The sequence below is a fragment of the Monodelphis domestica genome, chromosome 3 (genome assembly GCF_027887165.1).
Source record: "Monodelphis domestica isolate mMonDom1 chromosome 3, mMonDom1.pri, whole genome shotgun sequence".
NCBI classification, from domain to species: Eukaryota; Metazoa; Chordata; class Mammalia; order Didelphimorphia; family Didelphidae; genus Monodelphis; species Monodelphis domestica.
The window spans coordinates 55088165-55115821 of record NC_077229.1 but is presented as its reverse complement, the minus strand read 5'-3'; the positions used below and the strand labels follow the sequence as shown (position 1 = coordinate 55115821).

At 36.9% G+C, this 27657-nt stretch overlaps 1 protein-coding gene across 1 annotated transcript in view; it reads right to left on the bottom strand.

Moving 5' to 3' along the window:
* Positions 1-27657, bottom strand: part of LOC100028902 (piwi-like protein 1) — a 72917-nt gene that overhangs the window by 6236 nt on the left and 39024 nt on the right. Inside the window, exons 10-19 of the mRNA XM_056821918.1 lie at positions 21216-21342; positions 20838-20955; positions 18942-19053; positions 17750-17934; positions 14137-14209; positions 6411-6611; positions 5849-5952; positions 3197-3267; positions 2874-3036; positions 1624-1743 (exon numbers count right to left, since the gene is read on the bottom strand). Of these exons, the coding sequence (XP_056677896.1) occupies positions 1624-1743; positions 2874-3036; positions 3197-3267; positions 5849-5952; positions 6411-6611; positions 14137-14209; positions 17750-17934; positions 18942-19053; positions 20838-20955; positions 21216-21342 (1274 nt within the window). The remainder of the gene's footprint in view (positions 1-1623; positions 1744-2873; positions 3037-3196; positions 3268-5848; positions 5953-6410; positions 6612-14136; positions 14210-17749; positions 17935-18941; positions 19054-20837; positions 20956-21215; positions 21343-27657) is intronic.

The window sequence follows — 27657 nt, the reverse complement described above, 5'->3', positions numbered from 1 at the left end:
TGATAGCAAGAATTACAGGCATGTGCCACCATAATTGGTAGAATTCATGTTCCCAAGAATATTATTTTGCAAATCATGCAATAAGAAGAGAAAAATAGATATATTCCTCCAAATGTAAGTAGCTTAATAGTAAACCCCAGTAACATTGCCTTGGCCAAGTGCTACAGATGGATAATGAATTGCTCCTAGAAAGGAGTTGGGCACAATTCCATTGTGGGGAATACAGTGGTTTTAATGATCCTACATTATTCCTCTTGAGTGGTTGTGTCTTTTACCAAATATTCTTTAAATTTTTTCTTTCAATTGCTTCTCATAAAAGGAAATATTGCTCATAATTTTCCATCCTTTTCTAGTAGCTTTTACAAAGTTTTGTCTTCCAAGCTGCTCCTGCCTTTCATTGCTATATTTCTTTCTTGTCAAAGAGATCAGGTGTTTACTGATTCTGCTGGTTTTTAGGTCATTTTGGCTTCTTTTTGGTAATTAATTTACATTGGTTATACCTTTGTATAAATGTTTTATAATCAGCATATGTATCCATTCCCCCACCCATTTCCCGCTTTTTCCGTGATCAATAACTTATTTAAGTAGCTCATGTTGGTGCTATCTTACTTGTACTCCACATATTACTCATTTTCTTTCTTCTAGTTTTATGCCATTTTTTGACCTTTGCTCTAACATGTCAGTAGACTGACTGCCCCGACAGCTAATTCAGGAATGACTTCTACAATGACCCATGGAGTGACCACTGAACTTCCAGTCTAAAAAAGATAGGGTGATTCAATCTAAAAAAAACCCTCAAAATAAGCAAACAAAAAACACAAGTCATCTCCTGTCTGTTAATACATAACCAATTGTGTGTGTGTGTGTGTGTGTGTGTTGTTTTTGGTGTCCAACATTTTTGAGCCCAATTCTCAAAAATGTTGGACACCAAAAAACAACATTCATCATAAAGTAGGTAAAGTAGCCAGCATACTTAGCTAAGCCAATCACAGCAGGCTTTGGCAAGGCCCATATTAGAGAAAGAGTTCATGAAATTTTAAATCTATAAAGAGCACTCAATATGTATAATGCTCAAATTGGAGCTTTTCAAATCTTTAGTTTTATTTCCCTATTACCATCCTGGATTACCAGCAAAGAATTTTTCACAATGGTCAAAGGAAATAAAATTTAAAAGACTTAAAGAAATAATACAATCCAAAGCTAAAACAAGGTGATGACATATCAGTTGACTCATTATTTTCATATCCATTACGCCCATGGATAATACTAGGTAAAGAAAAGGAAGTAACACCTAAGAATTTCTTTAAAAAAAAAAAAGATATAAATTGGATCTCATTAGGTCTGAAAGAACAAATTAACCATAGTCACTCAGTTGGTCAACTAGTATTTATTAAGGACCTACTATGTGCCAGGCACTTTGCTAAGCAAGTGAAAAAAAACTTTAAAATTTCACATGTCCCAAGTATAGGAATCAGATAACTCTGAATTTTATAAATTTATTGCACACTAAATGGCAGAAATAGTACTCAAATAAAATTATAGAGACAGAAATCAAGGCATGAGAATGAGTCCACCTACTTTACTGAAACCCCATCTTCTCTCTATTTTTAAAATTAAACTTACCATTCAGGTCTGGTAACCCCTACATCAATGACTGTCCCAGCACTTGGATTATCAAGGTGTCCATTTAGCTCTAAAAAAAATCTGGCATTCACTCGTTTCTTCACAATGATGATTACAAGTCTTGGGGTTAAAAGATAAGAGATGATACATTTCATTTACATGTCCTTGAAGTCACATCTTCAAAGCTACTATAATTTCAAGGGAGTTGAGTCATTTGGAAAGTCTCACATGCTTCATTTAAAAGAAAAAATATGTAAGACCTCACTCTCCACCCCCAATCCCAGTGTCAGGGAATATATTGCCTTAGGGAGCATCTGGACTCAAAAGGATCAAGATGAGGATGGGAGAGGGGAGGGGCGACTACAAAATCACTGCTTTAAAAATAAGCAAAACTCTCTTGGGGATTTAGTAGATTGAAAGCTCAGCAGGGTCAGTATGAATCTGTAATCAAAAATAATCGTTGGCTATATTGAGAAACATGCCCAGACCAATGGAGGTGAGAATCTTAACTGTTTTCTACCCAAGGCAGACATCTGAAATAATGATTTTAAGTCTGGGTGATATATTTTGGGCAGAATATTGGGATACCAAAGGCTAGTTAACAGGTCAACAAGAATGGGGAAGTGTTTGGGGATTCAAGCTGTATTAGAACTGGTTAATGAACTAAGGTTGTTTAGGTTGCAGAAAATAAAACTTAATTATCACGGTTTTTCCCCTTCCTTTAAATAACTAAAAAGCAATACCACAGAAGAGGAATTAGGCTGGTTCTTTTTGGCTTTGAAAATATTGCAAAGAAATAGATTTGTAATTTGCTTAATTGGGGTGGTGGTCTTTAATGTTGTAGGGAATAACCACATGGATGAGATAAGATAATTAATTCACTGGAATATTGGTGTGTTATTTCCCTACCACCATAAGCCCTAATTGCACCTGCTAGACAAGATTTCTTTGGAAATTTCCTTTCTACCTCATTCAACTATTCTTAATATTTTGACATATCATGGGCCCTTTGGCCAGTATGGTGAAACCTATGGATAGACAAGAATAATTTTTAAATGCATAAAATAAAACATAAAAGATTTCAAAGGAAGTTACTTTCATTAAAATAAAAATATAATTATTTCCAAGACCTTTAAATTCATCCCCTTGGGAGCCTATGGAGCCCAGGCTGAGACTTTGATGAAGGGGAGCTTTAAAGATGAGATATAATAGTTGTTTTAATGCTCACTTTATAATTCACATGTGCTTACTTGTAAGAATAATTACGAAGAGAATTTAGACATTGCAATATCTGTGGTACTTCATAATCCACCATGGTTTGAAGTTGACCATCTCCTACACCATCCCGATAGACAAATATATACTTAGGTAATGGGCACTGTTTATTGTTATTCTCCCAGGCCTTTAATGCATCTGGAAAACATATCAAGAAAATTAAGATGAACTGTAACCTTAAAAAAAATATTTAGTTTCAATTGCGTGGCAACATTTTCAGTGTTGGAGCTCGTAACAATGCTCCATTTAAACTAACCTTTCCAATGAAATATGAGTAACTGGGTAGTGTGGAACTTACTTTCCAAGCAAAATTTGAGTCCATCTAAAAATTCCTGCCCTGGGTTTTGAAGGCGACAGCAAGAGTACCACCTGTTAAGGGGGAAAGAATCAAATCTGCATGACCTTGATTTTTCTATATCATAATAATGATAGTTATTATAATTTAATAATAGATACTATTCCAAATCATGATATAACAATGATGGTAATTAGTATAAGTAATATTTATAATTTATATGGGACTTTAAGGTATATTATATATGTACATATATATGTTAAGCTTTAACAGCTTTAAACTATGCTAAGTCTTTTGGGACAACCTATATTATCTCTTTCAGTCTGTATTATCATCTGATGAGGTAAGTGCTATTACTATTTCTGTTTTAGAGATGAGCATCTGAGGCTTATAGAGTATATAAGTGGCTTGCCTGGGATCATATAACTAATAAAAAGTATGAGACAAGTTTCAAACTCCAATCTTCCTGTTTGTGTCCAGCATCATATCGATAGCATCACTCAGCTGCCCTCACATGAGATGCTCTCTCTTCCCCATTACTCGAGCCTCTCTTTGTTCATATTTCATTCTTCGGGATATTCTCCTTACACATATTCCAGTATCTCTCCCTCCTCCCCCCATATTTCTTCGCTTTGGTGTCTCTGCTGCCCTCCCCAAATCATCTGTGTGACTGAAACCTTTCTGATTGGGGAGGACTTGTCAGAAACTTTGACTATGCCCAAGTAGGTTACCTCATTTTTATGAGGAGGCATCCAAATAGTGAATGGGAACATGCTGAGAGGTGCTTTTTCAATGGACTTCCAAGTTAGCAAGAAAAGCCATAATGATCTATCTGTCTTTGGGAAAGGTCTAACTTATCTGGAATGAGGAAAGTCTACAACTGCCACTGAACACAGACAGCATCCTATTTTATATGTTTACATTCACTGGTATTGCCTTTTGAGGAAAAAAGATCACTACTAGCCACATTTCTCTATTTCAATCATACATCAAGCATTTATTAAATAGCAGTTAGATGGAACAGTGAGTAGATAGAGCACTGTACCCAAGTCAGGAAGACTCGAGTTCAATCCAACCTCAGACACAGATTAGTTTTACAACATCCCACTGGGCAAGTCACTTAACAACTGCCTGCCTCAGTTTGCCCAACCATAAAGTGGGGATAATAATGGGGTTCTACATTCTACATGAATAAAAATGGGGATAATAATAATGTAGGGTTCTACATCAGGACTGTCACAGTATCAACTGAGATAAAGGGTGACATATGAGGAAAAGCAAGAAGACCAGTTTGGATGACCATAGAGACTGAGAAGGGGAGCAGATAGGCAGAATGATGCCAATACAATGGATAGAACATTGGACTTGAAGTCAGCAAGAATATGAGTTTGAACCCTGCCCTCATATACTTCCTAGCTTTGTGACCCTAGGCAAATCACTGTAGTTCTGTAAGATTCCATTTCTTAATCCATAAAATGAGGTTAATAATAATTCAGATCCTCAAGGGTTATTGTGAAGATTGGGTCAAAAGAGGTAATATATATAAAGTGCTTTGCAAGCATTAAAGCATTATATAAATGTGAGCTATTATAATTACTATCATTAGGATTACTGTTCAGTTTCAAATCCTACCTCTGACACATACTAAATACATGACTGTGGGTAAGTCATTTAATCTCTCAGTCCCTGCCATCCCACCCCTATCCACTCCAAAGGCAACTCTCCAAGACTCAATTTCAGGTAGACAATTATTACTTAGTGATGGAAAAAGTTTCCACATGGTAAGTTTAGAGAGAGAGACAGAGAGAGAGAGAAAGGGAGGGAGATGGGGGAGAGGGAGAGGGAGAGAGAGGAAGGAAGAGAGAGAGAAAAAGAGAGGGAAGGAAGGAAGAGAGAGAAAGAGAAAGAAAGAGAAAGAGAGAGAGAGAAAGAGAGAAAAAGAGAGAGAGAAAGCGAGAGAGAGAGAGAAAGAGAGAGAGAAAGAAAGAGAGAGAGAAAGAAAGAAAGAGAGAAAGAGAGAGAAAGAGAGAGAGAGAAAGAGAGAGAAAGAGAGAGAGAGAGAAAGAGAGAGAGAGAAAGAGAGAAAGAGAGAGAGAAAGAGAGAGAGGAAGAGAGAGAGGAAGAGAGAGAGAGAGAGAGAGAGAGAGAGAGAGAGAGAGAGAGAAAGAAAGAAAGAAAATCCTTCCCATCCCCAAAGATTGCATTCTTCATTTTCACCACATCCAACAATGTCACTAGAAGGGAAGATAGAAATATTTTTTAAGTAAGTCTTTATTCAGAGCTTTTGTTCCCAGTAACCCTTCCCCACCTCTTCTCAGAGAGTTGCACCATTTAACAAACAGTATTTTTAAGAAAATCAGCATTACGGATAAATACATCAGGAAAAGTTTGAAAATATGTGCAATATGCCACACTTGTGGCATCCAACCTCTATAAATAAGATAAATAAATATGATAGAGTATGTCGGTGAAGACACTTCCAGTGAAAGTTAGCGAACAAGTAAAATAAGGAAAGAGATCTAGGTCATTGAAAAAAAAATCTAATCTTGCATTAGTGACATTTAAGTTTCTAGAAATCCTTGGTCTTTGCCCCAAATAAAACTCAGACTAAAAAGTTTTGTAAAATTCATTCTATATCTACCAAATCCTACTCACTTCGTCAATGTTGAATCCATGCTAGCAACAAATCCTGCGACTGATTTAAGTTTCGATGTAGTGTCATGATAACAATCAATTCCAACGAACATAGCATCTGTGAGCTTAAATGCGGGGGAAAAAGCATCCATTCAAAAACATACAAGAAAAACAATACATGGAAAAATCAAGAAATTTTCCTTAAAACCTAAGAATATAAGTCTTGAATGATTTACAATTAGAGAACTTAAGGGAGATTTCCACTGATACCACACAAACATAGATACTTATTATAGAATATAAAAGTGTTGAGTTGCCTACAATATTACCTGGTGTCAGGCACTACATGAATGCATGACAGGAAGACCATCTACTTGATTGGCTTGCTTAGATATAGGACCTTCACTTCTAAACAAATTTCTATGTTTCCTGAAGAAAATTCCTAAATTCCGTCAATACCATGGCTCAGAAGTATTATTAAAACTTTTAAAGTATATCTATTCTACAACCAAAAATGACAATTTGTAAGTATTTACAAAATGGCATTTCCAAAAAAGAGATATTCTAATAAAGTACAACTTACAGAGACAGAAACCTTCCAAAGATGTCCTCCAATCTTGCAGTTCATTTGTAGGGCCAATTTGGTAACAATTCCCTTGAGAATGTTGGACCTCTTTAAGGTTTCATCTAGTATGCACTGACTTGGAACTGGGCACTCAATACATAGGTATTTTTTTATAGCATCATACTTGGATTTTTGATTCCCGGACAGCAGACAAACAACCTTAAAAACAAGATAGCTCCCTTCACCAAGAGTTATTAAATAAATACATTTAGTGCCTATTATATACAACACACTATGCAATGCACTAGAGAGAGGAAGGAAGGTGAAATAAAGACTATCACCTGCCTTGAGGAATTTATGTGCTACTGGAAGAACATTGGCTTAGAAGAGATATGGAAATACAATTTAATTTGGCTAACGAGAGCACACCAATAACCAGGAAGATCAGGGAAGGCTTCCAGGAGGAAGCTGAACCTAATATAAGTGCAAAAGAAATTAAGGAATCTAACATGTAGATATAAGAAGGAAATCCAAGGCTGGCATGAAGGGTGGCCTGTGCCATCCTGTGCATGAGGGCATAAAGAGAATGCAATGAGTAGAGATGGTGTAGAACTAATGAAGATGATAGTGTCCTCAAAAAAAATAAGAAATATGAGAGGAAGGAAAGGTTTAAGGGGGAAGAAAATGAATTGATTTAGACATTAAGGTTGAGATGCCAGGGACATCTGGGTAGCTCAGTGGATTGAGAGCCAGGCCTAGAGATGGGAGGTCCTGGGTTCAAATTTGGCCTCAGACACTTCCCAGCTGGGTGACCCTAGGCAAGTCACTTAACCCCCATTGCCTAGCCCTTACCATGCTTCTGCCTTGGAGCCAATATACAGTATTAATTCCAAGATGGAAGGTATGGGTTTAAAAGAAAAAGATTGAGATGCCTATGAGATATCCATTTGGAGATGTTCAACAATTATGGCTCAAGAAAGACATGAGAACTAGATATATAGCTCTGAGAGTAGTCTGCATAATCTCACTCATGGAAAATGACGATTCAACAGGGCTACTAATTAAGTGCCTACTATATCTTTGGCACTGTGATAGATTCTGAGAATAAACCAACAAAAGCAAAATAATCTCTATCCTTAAGAAGTGTTTATGTCAGACTATATCAAATTTCCTCTCCTCTATCACAAAATCTAGGAGTGAGGGTCATTTCCTCCCAGGGTTTCCATCACTTCTGCCTCAACATTTCTCACATTCTTGCAGGACCAGACCATATTTTGCCATCAACTTCCATTTCCTGCACTTGCTTCCATCTTCTTTACATGTATTTTAAAAATCTATACTGATTAATGAGTGCCTTGTATATCCTCAATCACTTCAGGAAACTCCTACTTTTCTCCAATTTTATTCTTGAAATTTAGGAAACAAATTGCCATTTGACTTCAAAACCAAGAACTCTGTAACATCATACTGCCTTCAACTATGTAAAAAGACACACAGAAGGACTTACTTGTTTTAGCAGGCTCACGACCACAGGAGATGGTAGGCAACAAGTAGAAATGGAAAGGCAAATTTAAGCTTGATTTAAGGAAAACCTTTCCCCAAGTCTTATTCCAATGGCTCACCATGACTTGGAAGTGGCTTTGGACATATTCTAACTGAGATGAATGGCTTAAAGGAGGAGGGGACTTACAATAGATCAATGTCTATAAGTGGAAGATCAGATTAGGTAAATTCAGAAAGGACCATCACCAGATTGATATGCTAGTGGAATTTTGACTACAACTCCCAAAGACAATGTACTTAAATAGAGATGAGTTAAGACAGTTAAGGTTCATATTGATATTAGTGTGGATGAAATTACAGAGCCTAGACATATTAAGGAAAAAACCTTAAAACCATGAAATCTCTCCAAGAGTAGAAAAGGCTGCCTCTGGAGTTAAGGAATTCTATTAAAGCCAATATTTGAGCAGACATTATTTTGCCCTACTTGTCAAGGATCATACAATCAAGAATGTAGAGACATCAGAGACCATGCAGGTCATCTAGAGCAGTTTTACATGTTTTACAGTTTCAGAAAGGCTTTGTGATTTGGCTGAGGTCACAGAGGAAGTGGCAGAACAAGGACTCAAAACAGTCTTTTGACTTCAAATTCAGCACTGTCTCCATTGCACCACTTCACCTCTCACATTAGAGAAGTCTTGTTGAGGTACAGATTGTATTCAATGACCTGAAATCTCTTTCCATTTCTCCAGAAACATCTTGAGATAAAAATTACCCAAGAGTCCATGGATTAAGTACTGCTTTCAGTTACCAAATCAACAATGCAGAGATAGTTGTCTGCAGAATTTTTACACTCAGAGAACAGGTTCAACTGTGTCCAAAAAACAAAACAAAACCCTCAAAGAATATGAATATGTAAGCAATGGAAAGAAACAGAATTCTATAGAAAGCAGAGAGAGAAAAGAAAAGGAGATATGTCTGAAAAGAACAGGAAGGGGAAGATAAGGGCATCTTTCAACTAATCAAAACAGGAGTTGTGGCTTCTTTCTCTGCCTTGATTCAAGAGCAATGCCTCCAAATAAAGACTGGAGCAGCGTGTTCTTTTTTATCACAGGGGCAGCAAGAATCCCAAGCTCAAAATTCTCCTGCTACAGTCCCCAGTTTGGTCAAAAATGACATATGTGCATCTCTAAGAATATTCTTGTAATTCTAATTGTTCTCTTCTCAAGATAATTTTATACAAGTTTTTTGGCAAGCATTTCCATCAGCAGATACAAGTTTTGGGAAGCACTGATTGCTACAATAAAGAAAAATATAATAACTATCATGTTACAAAACCCAAGGTTTTCAAAACTCCTTTGGTTCATAGTGTTCCTGGCAACAAACCCCAAATGTCCTAGTTAGATATCCTTTTATGTTTAATCTGTTCTAAACCTTTCCTTAATATCTCAAAGCAATTCAGGTGCTGAGTAATAACAATGGCTTGATTAAATACATATGCAACATTCAGTTAATATCCATGTATACATCAGATTTCTTGTTCTGTCATGCTGGGTTTAGCCATCTTCTTCATGCAGTCATCAGCTTCTGAGAAGCATTTTTCTGCATCAAAGACATTCATCTTTGACAACTGTCCACATATTGTCCAGTTTAGTCCACTCAGATTCAAAGATATGTATTCCTGAATCAATATCTTAGTGTCTTTAATTGGAATGTTGATTAACTCTGCCTGGAATGGACCTTGTTTCTAGGACAGATTTGCAGAGTGGTTTCTTCTAGTCAATCAACTTTCCAGGTTCCAGACCATTTGTGGAGATTTCCTAGGTTAAGCCTCCTAGTGATAAGACTTAGTATAATTCTATAAGGTCTTAACAAAACCTACTCACAGGATTTAGTTTATGTGGTGAAATCCAGGTAAAACTTTAGAGTTAACTTTATAAACATCAGAGCTATACGAAGGACATCAAACTAAGCTACCTGAAACTTGTGTAATTGGAAATCTGGTGCCTTTGAACTATATTTCCCAGGAGCCCACTGACTTCCTGTCGTTACGTGCTGATGTAGACAAGGGATATATTGGGTAGGGTTCCTGGTTTCCCACTCTTTGCTTCCTGTCGGCAATTTTGGTGGAGCATGAGGGTTTTTGAACAGGTAGATTAGCCATGGGCACGTGGTTTTTATTTTGTTACCTTTTTATTCCTTTACTTCTGATGATCATTAATAAATCTCTTAAAATATAATATTAAATTATTGCATATAAATTTTAATTTTTATAAACTCATATGGAAATTTGGAGAGTTCCAAGTTTTTATTTTTACCTGAACCCTCTACATAGTATGGAAATAATCTATAAACTATGTATAAATATATATGAAATTTTACAGGAAACAAGAAGGGAAAGGAAAGATATATATATGTATGTATGTATGTATGTATATATATATATATATATATATGATGTCTGGAAACAAGTAACAGATAGGGGAATACAAGGACATTTTCGGCTAGTCAAAACAGAAGCTGTGATCCATATGATGAGGACAAAATAAAAGTGGTGTCTCAGGTGACAGTTCCTAATTTCAAATGCAGTACTACAATCTCATCTTTTCTAATTTAAATTGGGAGCTATTAGGAATGCATGCCACCACAAAATACTATTGACTTGGCAGTTAAAAATTTGAGAGACAAGGTTGCATTATAAAATAATTAGTTTAGAGTTGTAGCAATAAAAATACCATGGAAACTTTTGCCAATATAATCTTAAATAAAATGCTTTCTGATTTAAGAAAAAAACCAAGAGCTATAGGTTCTTTTCCAATCATGATTCTGTAGGTTTTCTGATCTTTGAGCTTTCCGGAACAATGTCTGGATGCTCAAAATAGAGCCTGGGACAATGTCTTTTTTTTTTTATCACAGTGGTGGCAAAAAATATGAGTCACAGTTTCTTTTCCATCATAAGTCTTTTACTTATCCCAGTAACAGAAAGAGGTTTGATCCAGAAATTCTCAATATGATCCCTTTCCTGATTCTTGGGAGGAAACCCTTAAGAGTATATAGATTGCCTCAAAAGGGTTATCAAATAAGAACAGATAACCAACCAACCTTAGAGACTCATTAATGTTGTAAGGCAGTGAGGTGGTAGAGTGGATAGAGTGCTGAACCTGGAGTCAGGAGGATCCAAGTTCAAATTGTTCACTCAGCTACATGACCCTAGGCCTATGTAATGTACTTAACCTCTCTAAGCCTAAATTTCCACAATTATAGAATAGGAAAAACTTACCTAGCACCTACCTTCTAGGGCTGTTGTAAGGAGAAAATTAAATATTTGTAAAATGTTTTGCAGACCTTAAAAAGTACTTTATAAATACTGGCTCTGATTTCAGGAAAGAACTCTTGAATTTAGTCCTAAAGAATGTATAGGATGAGGAATGGGTTCATATGTAAACAGATCTACAAACTAGTGCAAAAAAAAAAAAGTAGCAAGAACAAAGGCAGCTAGGCAAAGCTCAACCCTGAATTAGGAAACAGTGCAAAAAGCAGCTTATAGGGGCATGGAGTTCTTGTTCCAGAACAATAACCAGTAAGAATGGACCAGCAGGGGTCGGAATGGAAGGTCTTAAATCCTATACCATAGCAAGATGGCAATCTTACACATGGAAGAGATGCTAGGAGTCTGTCTATCCCAATTTCCTATACAAAGCTAAGATCCAATTTGCCAGACTGCTGAAAAGACAGTCTTCATGATGCTACCTCAACACCAGGAGCAAATAGAAGCTTATGGTTATATAAGGAGCAATACAGTACAGTTTTTAAAAGTGCTAGTCTTGACATCAGGTGAGACCTGTAATCGAATCTCACCTCTGGCACTTACTAGCCATGTAACTGTGCCCAAGTCACCTGACTTATCTGAGCTCCATTTCTCTTTCCTCCTTTTTGTAAAAAAAAGTGTTTCCAATTATGAAGCAGACATTGAGTATGACATGTATAATATTTACTTTTAAGTGTGGTTAGAGGGATCAAATAAATAGATTTTTAAAATTTTAAAATAAATATCCAAGGGAGTATCGATGTTCTTTACTGCTGTGATAAGCCAGATAATTTCACAATTGAATAGTTTTTTAAAATGTGGTCTCCCTGACCTCCTGATACTAATTTGGCCCTTTGGAATTCAGTTCTATTTAATAAATGTGCACAAAGTTCTTAGACATCACAAGAGATACAAAGTTTTAGTAAGATGTGGTCTCTGTCTACACAGACTCAATCTGGTGGAAGGACTGTATTGAATTCCTAATAAGGTATTATTTCAAATTACAATTAAAGACAGAGAAGCCAAGCAGGTTGCTTTGCTTAGCCTGAAGGCGGAGGGGAAATACCAGGGATAAGACTTCAGAAAAAAGGTAACCCTTAAGCTGAGCCCTGAAGGACAGGTAAAGATCCAACAGTACAGGCAAAAAAAGCAATAAAAAGAGGGATATGCGTGGTATGTTTGGGAGAATAAATGAAGATGTGATAAGCAGAAATTATTGAAATTATCTGATACTGTCTAAGAAACAGAAAAGCAAATCAGTGGAATGGAATGGACATACAACAAATAGCTGTAAAGATTAAAGTAAGTAAGATCCAAGTTTTGCAGACAAGAATTCACTCTCTGGCAAAAATTGTTGGGAAAACTGGAAAGTATTTTGGCAGAAATTAGATATAGACCAACATCTTACACCATTTACCAAGATAAGATCAAAATGGATCCATGACCTAGGTATAAACAAATCAGAAGAACAGGGAACTCATTACCTATCAGATTTATGGATAGAAAAATTTATGAATAAAGAGTAGAAAGCATCATAAGATGTTAAATGGATAATTTTGAATACATTAAAAAGGTTTTAAATTAATAAAACCAATGTTGCCACGATTGTAAGGAAAGCAATAAGTTGGGGGGAAAATTTATAGGAAGTTTCTTGGATATAGGCCTTGTATCTAAAATATAATATATATATTATAAATATATAAGAATATGAGCCATTTCCCAATTGATAAATGATCAAAAGATGCGAATGGACAATTTTTGGATGAAGAAATCAAAGCTATATATTAAAGTATGTGAAAAATGCTTTAAATCATTATTTAATAGGGAAATGTAAATCAAAACAATTCCAAGATATTTTACTTCTTTCAGATGAGCTAAAATGATAAAGGGGCAAAATGATAAATGTTGGAGAGGAAATGAAAAATTGGATACACTAATACACTGTGGAACTATGAACTGATCTAACCATTTTGGAGAGCAATCTGGAGTTATACTCAAACAGTTACAAAACTGTATATATCTTTTTACCCAGTAATACCACTAGTAAGTCTATTTCCTAAGATGACTGAGAAAAAAAAGAAAAGAACCTATATGTTTTAAAATATTTATAGCATCTTTCTTTGTGGTGGCAAAGCACTGGATGTTGAGAGAATGCCCATCAATTGGGGAATGAATAAACATTGTGATGGGATAGTGCTACACCATTAGAAATGACAAGCAAGTTAATTTTGGAACAATATGGAAAGACCTACATGAAATTATGAAGAATGAAAGGAGTAAGGAGAACATTATATATAGCAAAAAAATAATATTTGAAGAATGGTTTGTATATGTCCACCTCCAGAGAAAGAACTGATAAAAAGAAATGAGACATATTTCTTTTTATCAAATGGCACCTTCTCTAATGGTAGGAGGGCAAGAAGGAAGTTAACTGGGTTTTTTATTGTTACAAACAATAAAATAAATTTAAATTAAAAAATGGCAAAAATGTGATAAGGACAATAAGGCCAAAGGATCTTTCCTCAAACTTCCTCAAAATGACATTGCATCCCTTGTTTTTCTTTATTCACCCAACCCATCCCCTAATTCCTGGAATATACTCTTACTTTGTTCCTGGCTTTCAGAATCCAGCATCATCAAATTTCATCCCAGATAAAGTTTCCTTTACAATCTTCCATCTTTCCTTTGGTTGGTTGTTCCCTCTCCCTTGACTCCCTCCACTGTATTACATGTATGTGTATAGGTATAACCTTCACTCCCATCTCCCCTGACACACATGCCATAGAACATAGTCTCATTGAGGACACTGCCATTTTTGTTTTTGTGTTCTCACTGTCTGTCTCTTGAGTCTTGAGGTATGAAGTCATAGGAGAGCAGCTGAATTGAAATAAAAAATCAAATAATTGGTATTTCAAAATTGAACACTTTGCTACTTACAATTTGAGTATTTGGTGTAACATAGTCCTTAAAGGCTTGAAGATACTCTTCAGTGTTATCTCTCACTGGACATCTAGAAAGGGAATAAACACTCATTATATGTGAAACTAGTAACCAGTTCAAGTTATATCATTCACTGTGAACCTTAAAATTTCTCAGACCCTACTTCATAAGGTTAGGATTGTAAACCTTAAAAAATTCCCAGACCCTACTTCATAAGGTTGGGTTAAGACCATTCCCCATTGGGACCAATTCCCCATTTGGGCAGTGAAGGTACTTGATCAGGAATGTGAGAACTCTACTTAGATCAGGAATGTGAGACCTCTACTCCACCATACTTAAGCATGCCTTAGGGGAAGATAAAGTTGTAAACACTTTGTTGAACAATGAAAGATACTTAAACCCATACTTATAGTAAGACAAAAAGTTCTTTAAGCCATGCCTATTTTAGAACTAATACAAAGGGGTGCTAAGTACCTATAAAGGTCAGGCAACTTGTGAACTTACAAGGAGCAAAGAGGTGAGAACTTACTCAGAGATTCTAGTCTACTCAGGTGTGAACTAAGAATGGTCTGTCCTTTGAAAAACGTCTACTGTGATTGGTAGATGTGAGAACTTAGGGGAGGAGACATAGGAGAAAATTCCCTTTATAAGGAGATGAGAAATCTGAGAGAAAAAACAGTCTCTAAGGAATCTCTTGGGAGAGGCTCTTGAGGAGAGTCTCTTGAAGACAGTCTGAGGGAGGCTGACTCTGGCCAGAACTCCCGCTGAGGAGACTCTGACCCTCTGAATCCTTGCTTGGACAGATCTTGTGGTGAGTGATAAAAGACTGACTGATCCTTCCCTTTCTAGGCTGGCTCAAGCCGGCCTAGGCTGGTATAGCCCTTTTCTCATTATTTCCTTTCTCTCTCTCTTTCTTAATTTTTCATTTATATTAATTAAAGTCTCTATAAAACCCAGCTGACTTAGGTATATTTGAATAATTGGGAATTTTTCCCTGGCGACCACCTTATATATTTGATTTAAAACAAGACACTGTAGTGAAAACATATTTTCTGCGGTCACAATTTACTCATCCACTCTTTTAACTGCCACAATTTAAGTCTTCCACTAGTTTAATTATTACAGTTTATGGCAACCAACTATTTTAATTATTACATAACCCAAAGTTTAAAACGGTTTCATATAGTAATAAATAGCACATGAAATCCAAGTAGAAAGAAAGCAATACAAGAAAGTATTGAGAATAAAAACTCAAATAGTAAAAAGGGGCTCAAAGGCAGAAAATATATGTTTAAAAGGTCATCAGAAATGAGGAGAAACCTTCCAATACCTTACCAGTCTGTCTATAAAAATATCCGATATATTTAGAATTTTTCTTCCTTTCCAATCTCTTCCATGAACCATCAGGTAAGGGTCAGCACACAAGTCCCAGATTTTTATCATGTATACTTGCACTTATATGCCGCCTTCTGATATCTTTATTCTAGCAGAAAGAATTGTTTCCCTAAGCTTCCACAGCAAAGATGTCATACTCCAGTTCACTGGCCAACTCTCCAGTGCTGTCCCAAACATTAAAATGTGATTCGGAAATGTTTAACAAAACAAGTAAAAATATAAGACAACCTAGAGAATTTTAGTTTGTGGTTTTCTAAGTCAATATGGTGCCTTTATCAAGGATCTGTTTCTATTTGAGTTTGACACTATTGGCTTAGGGAATATTCTTATTAATAGCCTTTAGCTACAAGCAACAGTTTGATCTATTGAAGGGCACTAACATACCAAAGGTTATGTAGTAACAGGCACTAGAGTTAACTGAAAACTAGATCCAAAATCATTCTCCCACTTCTCAATACTTTTATTTACTCAGAATCTGGATATTTACCAGGAAAGAGATTACCTGTAAACCACTAGCCTGTGGATTTTACATTTGGGGTTTTAATTCTTTTCTTTAATCTTTAATCCTTTTAATTCTTGGGATAGAATTTTAAGGTAGTATCCTAAATTTGGGGGGCCTACATATAGGAGTTACCTTTCATGTGGGAAGCAGCAGATTGGGCTGGTCAGCATTATAAGGCCAGACCTTCAGACACTTCCTAGTAGTGGGACTCTTGCTAAATCACTGAAGTTATAACTTTCTTCCTTGTAAAATGATGATAATACTTACCTTGCTTACCACTTAGGGATGCTGTGAAAAAGGTACTTTAGACATTTTTGAATGCTACATAAATGTGCACCCTTATCAAAGTCAGTGAATACAGTTTCTCCCTAAAGTCCAAGAACTGAAATTTTTTTGCTTTTCTTCTTTGGATGTGTGCATGTGACAACCATGAATGATATTTCTTTGGAGTTTGGGCTCATGTACACTGTCCAAGCAAGGAGTTTAAATAAACTTGGAGATCAAGATCTGAGTAGAGCTTCATTCAGAGTAAGCCTGAATCAGTCACTGGTCCTGATAGATAAAATGGACCTAGAGGAGAGGGAGAAGGAGAGAGGGAGAGAGGGAGAAAGAGAGAATGTGTGTGTGTGTGTGTGTGTGTGTGTGTGTGTGTGTGTGTGTGTGTAAGATACACACAAGCCCTCACACAAGTGATCTGTTCCCACATTTGCTCACTTAGTTCCTCTTTTGGTCTAAAGGAACTGTAATATGTACTGATTATTCAGATGATTTCTATTCCTACTGATCTCACCCTCATATTCTTCATACCATGTCTTCCTCAATTCCTAGATTGTTGCCCATCTTTTTTTTTTTAATTGAAACCCTTACCTTCCATCTTGGAATCAATACTGTGTATTGGTTTCAAGGCAGGGCAATGGAGGTTAAGTGACTTACCCAGGGTCACACAGCTGGGAAGTGTCTGAGGCCAGATTTGAACCTAGGACCTCCCATCTCTAGGCCTGGTTCTCAATCCACTGAGCTACCCAGCAGCCCCCATCTTCTTAATATATAAAAATAAAATTCAAATAAAATAAATGCTACTCCACCTTCACCACTTTTAAAAGATATTCTTGCCCACTCTTTCAAACTTATTCAAACAATGCTAGTCCAATATTAATGGAGAGTACTTGTTCTGTAGTCTTCAAAGTATCTTAACCCTTCATAGGTATGGGTAGGGGGAGTCTAGTGTACTATATGAAGACTGTGTTTTTATATTTGTTCATGGGCTCCTGTGAGTCCTTTGCCTTCTGTAGTAAAATAAAGATTGTGATACGCAGACTGTACACCTGACACCCAAATATATATATCGAACGCCTCTGTGGGTGGTGAGAAACCCTCTTATTTCTGGGAGAAAATGAAGCTCTGTGGTTGAAGACATAGCCATAAGAAAAAAAAATTGACCTTTATGGGTAAGTTCCAGGATCAAAGCTTGTGAGCTGAGGGCTTTTGAGGGGACCTAGGCTACAGGTGATATTTTCTTCATACAACAAGGGACCCCTTTATTACCAGCCAAAGAAGGCTTATTATAAGCATTGCTAAATAATTTCTATATTGTACTATTTAACCCTAGATTCTCACTCAAAGCATTTGCACAAAGTCTTCCTAGACATCTGTCAACCACCAATATCCAATTTCTTAACTATGAGAAAAGTTTAATTGTTTAATTGTACTTACTGTGTGGGGGATGTTAATGTTATGCCTAGGGAATGTGTAACTGAACTTAATTTCTCCAATAAAATTTCTGCCAGTCTTGAATTTTTATGATTAAAGACAAACAGCCAATTATTTAATGTCCTAGGACCAGTCAACTTCACATTTCTCATTTCTTTTGACCAATCTGTACACCGGATAAATGTCGCCTAGGAGAAATAGTTAGAAGACATGTAATAAGCTAACTGTGCTTTGCAACTAGTTTAATTCCCTTGAGTCAACATGTATTTATCAAGTACCAATTATGTGCCAGATAAGCCCATACAGAAGATCTATGGGGAATTAAGACCTGGGGGTTGGGAAGTGAGAACATAAAGCAAGAAAAGCCTCCTGTAGGAGGTAGCACTTTAGTTTTGAAGGGAGTTAGGGTTTCTAGGGGATGAGAAGGGAGAACATTCCAGTCATGGGGGACAGGACGCCCAAAGATGGGATATGGAATCATGAACCACAAGGACAGCAGTTTGGCTGGAATGTCCTGGGCATAAAGGGAAGTCATGCTCAACAAGCCTGGAGAGAAAGGCCACACTGGAGGCCCAACAGAGAAGTCCTTTGTCCTACAGGGGGAAAAAAGCCTAAGAAAATCCCCTGAAACTTTTAGAGTAAAGGAGTGCCAGGGAAAGACCCTGACTTTAGGCAAATGTCCTCTGTAGCTATGCAGAGGAAGGAGAGTAAAGAGGACAGACACTAACTCTAGACTCTAAACAGTTCAGAGATTAACGTCTATGAAAGAAACTTCTACTTCTAAACAGAAATGTATAACACAAATGATTTCTTATTTTTAATGAAGCACCAACATGTCTTAGTAATTATAGTGCTGGGTTTGTTGTCAGGAAGACCAGAATTCAAATCTGACCTAGTTATGTGACACTGGATCTATCTGCCTCAATTTCATCATATATAAAATAGGGATGATAATAGGGTCATAATAAGGGTTGTTATAGAATCAAATGACATTTGCAAAGTGCTTTGTAAACCTTTAAATAGTATAGAACCAAACAAACTACTCAGATAATAGGAAGCTCAGTAAAAGGGCAAGGAAAAACATTGCTTTTCTAATTCCTTATACTAGTAGATTTACTTTGGTTGTTATGAGTTTTATTTGGACCAAACTGAACTGACGATTTAAAAAGCAACAACAAATATTTATGAAACTTACTCTTCTATCTTCATTCAGTATCTGCACAGGCAAAATCCTTCCAGTAACAGACAATGGTTCTTGGTCAAAGCCTAAACCCCATTCCTGAAGCTCTCTCTGGACATCAGTATTTCTGTTAAGAGTATTTAGACACTGATAAACAAACAGGGGTGGAATACTCATTGAGAGATGTACCAAAATTAAGACAAACATTCTGTAGCCAAAAGTTTTAGGTAGAACCTCTCAGGGTTGGGATTCAGAAAAGCCACTCCAAATTTTGACAAAGTTGGATCAACTCAAGATCCACAAAGATGGCCCAAAGTAGTTTTTTCTCCTATTTTACTTTGCTCTGCGGGCTATATCCAATGACTAAATGTCAAATTCATTTCCTTCTAACAAAAGACAAAAATAGAGCTAAGAAACTATTATATTTGACTCCTCTTACTACTGCCTAGTTCAAAACTAGAAAGCTAAAAGGTCTATAAGTTTAGCTTTCAATTACCAAATTGATATACAAACACATATATGTATATTGTATATGTATATTTGGAGATGATAGTGCCCATATTTGATCACTAAGTATTTATTTAGGGCTTGCTATGTGCTAAACACTGGCAAAATAGTTCCCGATTTTTGTGATGATGCTTACAGTCTCTTGGAAAAGATGATATGCACATGTATATCGACCATGTGTATATATTTGTGTACATATGTGTGTATATACATTATGAAGATTAAATTTAACCCTCCCCTGATTATAACAATGAAATTAATTAACTCTCCCCTGATTGTGAAGATTAAATTGTAACCTCTACCTATTTTTAGATTTTAATCCCCAAAAGTATAAACACCCTACTTAAAAGTTGAATATGGAGATCTGCCCATTTTCAGATTTAACCACCAAAGGTACAAACACCCCATTCACACTTGAGTGGGGGATGTCTGTGACCCATGTGTGCTATAGTGGGTGATGAATCAGAATCCACTGACTGCCTTCTGAGCAGTCCTAGAGCAGAGCATCAACTGTGATTGGTAGACATAAAAATTAGGGGAAGTGATGCAAGAGAAAATGTCTTTAAAAGGGAGTGACAACTGCCTGAGGGGTGGAACTTGGACCTCCACTTCTACTGGAGTTTGACTGGCAGTTCTACTTGGAGAGGAGGAGCAGAAGGATCTGCTGACTGGACTGACATGTGGTGAGTAAAAAGCTGACTCTTAACTGCTGGCTTTGTCTGAAGAGACTGGATCAGGAAAGACCTATCCTCTTGAGAGTTTTTCCCCAGGTCCTCAGTTTTGCTACAGCCAACTAAGAACCAACTCTCCCTGCCCAGGTTCGGCTAGGGGCTAGAATAAGTTACTCAATGCTTAGGCTAGATATCTTACCCTAGCCTCTCTCTGATTTCCTTCTTCATTCTTCTCTATATTTTGTAAATAAATTGTAAAATAAATCTCTTTGGAATTAATTAAATTCCTGGCAACCACTCTTAAATAATCAAGTACAACCATTTAAAAAATAATCCCTTTTCTCCCTTACAATATATATACAAATTTACATATATACAACACATACATATAAGGCCATTTCAGTGGAGGGGTAGGGGATTAGAAATCAGAAAGGTCTCATGTGAGAAGTGATAATTGAGTTGAACTTTGAAGGAAACTAGGGTTTGGATTCATCTGACCATTTCTGAGCATTTATGTTAGCAAAGATCTGATAATATATTCATCTATTATGCTTGTAGGGGTTTTTAACCTAAGATATGAGGGAGCTTGGTTTGTATTTTGAGAACAGGATGTTTTAATATAATTGGTTTCCTCATAATCCTTTTAATTTTGTTTTACGCATCTAAAGAGAGGCCACAAAAGGGTGCCCTTGACACAGAAAAGATTGTGAACTCCCAGAATAAAGAAACTCACCTATGAATATTGTCGATGAGTTTTTTGAGCTCATCATATCTTCTTTTAGGTGACAACCTTGTACGCTCAGCTATGTTCCTGGTAATATTAACATTCTTTCGCATTGATTGGGTTAGACCTTTGGGATAAAGACACAGGATCTTGTGTTCAAATCAGGAGTTAAGAATGTTTGCTAAATTGACTGTGAACATTGGGGTGCAGAAATAGCTCTTGTGAAGAGCCAAGAAGTGGTTTAAAGCAGAGATTCTTAAGGATCTCTGAGGCTAAACCACCTGAAGGAAGAGATATTAAATGAAGGAGAGAAGTGGAATTGATAGATAAGAAGAAATGGATAATTAATTCTGTCTTCCATCCAAAGAAAGGAAAATCATACATTACCTGTGAGGTTACAGAGTTCAGGAACAAGCAGAGCAGGGCCTGTGGGTCTTCCATCAGGCCCTTTTTTCCGCTTGGGCAGGCTGACCAAGACTGGTTGCCTCAAGTCTGAAATTTTTGCCCCATATTGCTATATAAGAAAAGAGTAGAAGAAAAATGATCATCATTAACAGTCACTTCATTTAATAGTGGATAAAGCAAAGAACTCCATGTGATCTGAGCAGGTGAGTATAAATTTTGCCTCAGCTCCTTTCTCACTGTCAATTCTTTCTCAGCCTCACTTTCCTATTTTGCAAAATGGAAATGATAACTGTAATTCTCAGGGTTGTTGGCAGAATCTTAAATCACTATGTAAGTGCTAGATACTATTATTATTAAGGTCAAGAATGGATATCAGAAACTGTTGATTTGTGTAAACCTCAAATTTCCTTAGACTTATAATTGTTGAAAATTTCACCATTGGGATATTTCATACTTGGAAAATTTCTTACTGATTGTCTATTGGAATGGGAACCCCATTGGCATGGGAGGTTCCTTCTCTTCCCTTCTTAAGAGTACTTTAGGACAGAAACCCTTTGCTGAACAATGGAAAGGACTTTGACCTATGCTTGAGCATAGAACAGGAATTTCTTTGAGTCTTGATTGATTTTAGAATTGATACAATGGAGATACTCCACCCTATTCAGTCCTAATAAGATTGAGTAAGGGCTGCAGCCTAGATCAAAATTTAATTATTCCAATCTCTACCATACTCAAGTTAACAGGATTTAGAAAGGGCTGTAACAAAGGAGTATAGATTTAATCATTGGAAAATATGACCTTCAACAGACATGTGCAAAAAGCCAGAAACCTCTGGGCGGTCCTGGGTTAAGCGAGAGCCTCCATTGACAGGGAAATTGATGAAGAGTGATTGGTAGATGTGAGGACTGAGGGGAGGCAACTTGGATGGTTTCCTTAAAGATAGGAGGGTCTGGAGACTCGGGAGGTGGTTGTGGAGTTTTTGGTCGGTGGTTCCTGGGCTCTGAGGAAGCTTGCTCTGAAGGAAGCTGAAGGTGGGGGCCTCTGAGACTGTTTCTCCATTTTGGACACGTGAGTAATAGGGACTGATCTCTTTTCTTTGCCCCAGCTATCTAAGGGCTTGGGCCTTTTGGCCCAGCCTAAACAGAAGGGGTATTTAAGCCCTATTCCCTTCTCTCCCCTTTCTCTCTCTATATATATCTCTAATTCCTTTCTTGCTCCTATTGTAATTAAACCCCAAAAAAGGCTGACGGCTGACTTGAGTTTTTCATTTAGGAATTACATAGCTGATTCCTTGGCGACCTTAAATTAATATATATCAGTCTTTTAAAGTGATTCCCTTGTAACATTGTGGCTGACCACACGGGAGTCTAAAGAATCCTCTCAATAAAACTTTTTCCTTGCCTTTTTACTATACTGTTTCACCACTTAGTCCTTTTTAAAAAAAAAAAAAAAAACTTGGCTTAAAGACACAGCTGCTAGAACACGTGAGTATAAAAAACTTTTTCTCTTTTCTCCTTAAGTTAAATTGGAATCAGCAGTTTTTTCTTTTTCTTCCCTTTAATCTTAAGGGACAGCTGGGTAGCTCAGCGGATTGAGAGCCATCCCTAGAGGCAGAAGGTCCTGGGTTCAAATCGGACCTCAGATACTTCCCAGCTGTGTGACTCTGATAGACAGAAAACAGCTGTTTTTAAATCTCAGCAACAGGACTCTAAAGTCCTGGCTGGAAGAACTGTTTCTAAATATCCTTTCCCTTAAGGAACAACTTCCTGGATTAAAAAAAAAAAAAAAAACCCTGTGGAAAGTTTGTTGCTTTGCCCTGCTCCCCACGTGTTTTGTAAAATTACAAAATATACATATAAAAATGAGTACTACATTCTTTGACAATTATATGGCAGCTGAAGAAGTAGGGGCATTGAGGAATGAAGGATACCTCCAAATTTTTATATTAATAGGTACTGTCATTTTTGTACTCCTCAATACTATATTTAGAGATGAAAAAATAAAAAATATTGAGGATAAAATAAAACAAAATGAGGATAAAATAAAACAAAATGAGGATAAAATAGAAAATATTGAGGATAAAATAGAAAATGTTGAGGATAAAATAGAAAAAAATGAGGATAAAATAGAAAATATTGAGGATAAAATAGAAAAAATTGAGGATACAATAGAAAAAATTGAGGATACAATAGAAAAAATTGAGGATAAAATAGGAAATATTGAGAATAAAATAGAAAAACTTGAGAATAAAATAGGAAATATTGAGAATAAAATAGGAAATATTGAGGATAAAATGGGAGATATGGAAGATAAAATAGGAAAAATTGAGGAAAAAATGCAAGCCCAATTAGAAGATCTAAAATGTTTCTTACAGGATCAATGGGCAAACACCCACTCTACCAGAAACAGACCTGTTTCTGAACCTTTGAATGAGGAAATTTCCTTCCCTGAAATAGAGATGGAAAATACCTTCCCTATAGCCCAGTTAACAGACTGCTTCTCTCGTGCAGTGCAAATCTTGTCTGAATTTAATCCCCAAAACCCTTCCCCTGCAATCCCAGCTTCTCATGTTCCTTCTCCTACAGAAAACCAAATTCCAATGCAAGGGAGATCTTGTCCTCCTAGAGAAACCTGTCCTTGTCAAACTGACCCACAGGTGCAAAATTCAACTAGAGGCCTGTTTCCTCTAAGAGAAGTACCTGAAATAGGACGAAATGGGGATGTGGTGACTTTAAGACATAGGATACCGTTTACTCCCCAAGAAATAAATGAATTTACACGAAATATCCCCACATATGAACAAGATCCTTTTCTAGTAACAAAAAAGATGGGAGACATATTTTTTCAATATAATCCGTCTTACAAGGACGTTGAGAGCTTACTACAGGCTTTTTTAAGTGAACGTGAAAAAAATAAAATAATTGCTCATGTCAACAAAACCCGGGGGCGTAATGCAGCACATTGGCCATCTCAGGATCCCGAATGGGACTATAATAATCCTGAGGACTATCTACAACTATACCGTTGTAGAGAGGCCATCCTCACGGCCATGAAGGAATGTGCGGACAGTACAGATAAGTGGATGGAACTGGAAAAAATTAAGCAAAAGGAAAACGAAACACCCTCCAGATTTATGGACAGAATTATCGAGTTTGGGGACAGATACTTAGATTGGGACTTAAATAAAGAGAATAGTTTAAGACAAGTTAGAAGAATCTTTGTAAATAATTCATGCAAAGTAATTAAAAATTATTTTAAAACACAATGCCCAAGATGGTCAGATATGGACCTTGAAGAATTGCGAAAAACAGCTATATATATTTTTAAGGGAAACGAAGAAAAGGAGAAAGAGAATAATGATGACATGGAGGAAATGAAGAAAAAAATGAGATGTGTAATAGATAGGATAACTAAATTAGAAAGTGGGCATGATAATGAACCAACGACAATTGCCCCTCTCCAGAAATCCAATTATCAATCCATTACTTGCCACTTCTGTGAGAAGAAGGGCCACAAAATGATGGAATGTAGAACCTTTCTTAAGATGTTTGGAAGGAATACACAGTTTAATAATGGTTTTAGAAATAATAACTATAGAAATTATGATAATGGTTATAGAAATCAGAATTCTAGAAATTATAATAATGACTATGGAAATAACTATAATGAATATAGAAATAAGAACTTTAGAAACCAGAATTATAGAAATAGGAATTGGGAATTTAATGACAATGCTCAAATTGAAGAAAATTTTAATGATAATACTCAACAATATATGAGAAATGGCGCTCGTCCAAAAATTACTCGAGGTACTAATGACCCTCAGAGAGGTGCCCTTCAGGGGGGTGCCCAAGGAATATCCCAAACACAATGATGGTGCCCGGGGGGGGCTGGGGCACAGGAATCAGAGGATACAACCTTTGATTTCCCAGACCCTGATGTCCTACTACCCGTTGTCCCTATCCACTGCCCTCCCCATACTAATGAACCCCATGTTACCTTAAAAGTGGGTAACACTTATTATGATTGTCTATTAGACACCGGAGCTTCCTGGTCTGTATTAAAGAGAACACCTGATTTACAATGTTATTCTATTGGCTCAGAGAATGTAATGGGAGTATCAGGAATAACCCAAAGAGTTAAAAGACTTCCTCCTAGAATGGTGTCTGTAGGACCCCTAGAGGTACAACACTCCTTCCTTTTGATGCCTGACTCCCCTTTAAATTTGCTGGGGAGGGACCTTCTATGCAAACTCAGAGCCACAATAACCTGCTCCCCAGATGGCTCATTATCATTAGAAGTACCAGAGGAATCTTTAAATTTACTCCCTGTACTTCTCTCTGAAAACCAGGAGGCAAAAGAACCTTCCATTTTTGAAATACCTAAAGATATACCGGAGTCTCTTTGGGCCACATCTTCTTCTGACGTAGGCTTACTCAAATCTGCTGTTCCTGTGCAGATAAAAACTAAATCTAGCCCACCTCCTTCTATCCCTCAGTATCCCCTCTCAAAGGAGGCAATTGAGGGTATTACACCAGTTATTAACTCATTAATAGAACAGGGAATAATAATCCCTTGCAAATCTGAATACAACACGCCCATCCTGCCAATTAAAAAACCAAAAAAAGGACCCGATGGCAAACACATCTATAGATTCGTACAGGATCTAAGGGCAGTGAATAATCACGTTATAAAGAGACACTCCGTAGTTTCTAACATACATACTATTATTTCATCTATTCCTAGCACAGCTACATACTTTACAGTAGTAGACTTGTGTTCAGCTTTCTTTTCCATACCAATACATGAAAACTCCAGGCATATTTTTGCTTTCACCTGGAAGGGCTCACAATATACCTGGTGTCGGCTGCCACAGGGTTATGTCGAAAGTCCGAGCTTATTTGAGCAAATTTTGAGCCAAGACACAGACAATATAACATTTAAAAATAGCAAATTAATCAAATATGTAGATGATCTACTCTTGGCTTCAACAGATGCAGAAACATGTCAAGAAGATAGCAAACACCTTCTTTTGGAATTGCACAAAAGAGGACATAAAATCTCTAAGGATAAAGTTCAATGGTGTCTCCAAAAAGTAGAATATTTGGGATTCATCTTGACTGCGGGTGCTCGTTATATTTCTCCAAAACGAATTGAGAACATTCAAAAATTGAGTGCTCCTACCACTAAGAAACAGCTGAGAGCAATTTTAGGAGCAACAGGGTTTTGTAGACAATGGATTCCATGCTATGGGGAAATCACTAAACCCCTTATAGCATTAACAAAGGATTCGGTTCCTGAACCCCTCAAATTAGAGCCTGAACACTTGTCAGCTCTAACAGATCTGAAAAAGGCTATCATGTCTGCCCCTGCTCTAGGCATCCCAGATTACAACAAGCCATTTACTTTATATGTGCATGAGCGAAGAGGAGTAGCCTCTGGTGTGTTAACTCAGACTTTGGGACCTTCTCAGCGCCCAATTGCTTATTATTCTGCCCAACTAGACCCAGTAGCAGCAGGAGCACCACCATGCCTTAGAGGAGTAGCTGCTACAGCCTTACTAGTAACAAAAACCGTTGATTTAGTATTGGGATGTCCATTAACAATAATGTGCCCACATGAGATTGAAGCATTATTGGTAAAACATAGAACACAGGCATTCTCGGATCAGAGAATTACAAGGTATGAAATAACCTTATTAAATAGTGAAAATATTACCTTGAAACGCTGTTCAACTCTTAACCCTGCCACCTTGCTTCCAGATTTACCCACTTCAGGAGAACCACTACATAACTGTGAAACATTAGTGTCCATGGCAGAAAAGCCTCGAGATAATCTCTTGGACACTCCCTTAGACAATGCAGATCTGATTTTATTTACCGATGGTTCCTCTTTTATGAGGGATGGTATACGTTACACTGGAGCTGCCGTAGTCTCAGAATTTGCCACTGAATGGTCAGCTTCACTACCTTCTAACATTAGCGCTCAAGGAGCAGAACTCATAGCTCTAAAACAAGCTTGTATAATTGCCAAGGATAAAAAGGCAACAATTTATACAGATTCTAGATATGCTTTCGGCATTTGTCACTCAGTCGGGATGCTATGGCTCCAAAGAGGATTTTTAACCTCAGCTGGAAAATCCATAGCTAATGCAGAAATTATTAATGAAGTTCTTTCTGCTCTCAAACTGCCTAAAGCCCTAGCTGTAGTTCATTGCTCTGCCCATACAGGTGGCTCTGACCCTGTCTCTAGAGGAAATGACCAAGCAGATGCCGCTGCAAAACTAGCAGCCATAGAAGGACCTGGATTAATTTTAACATTAACAACCACTGATAATTTAAATTTATCACTCTCCTATAATGAAAAGGAAGTGGAAAAATGGAAACAAAAATTTAAAGCAAAACAAATTAATGGAGTATGGGTA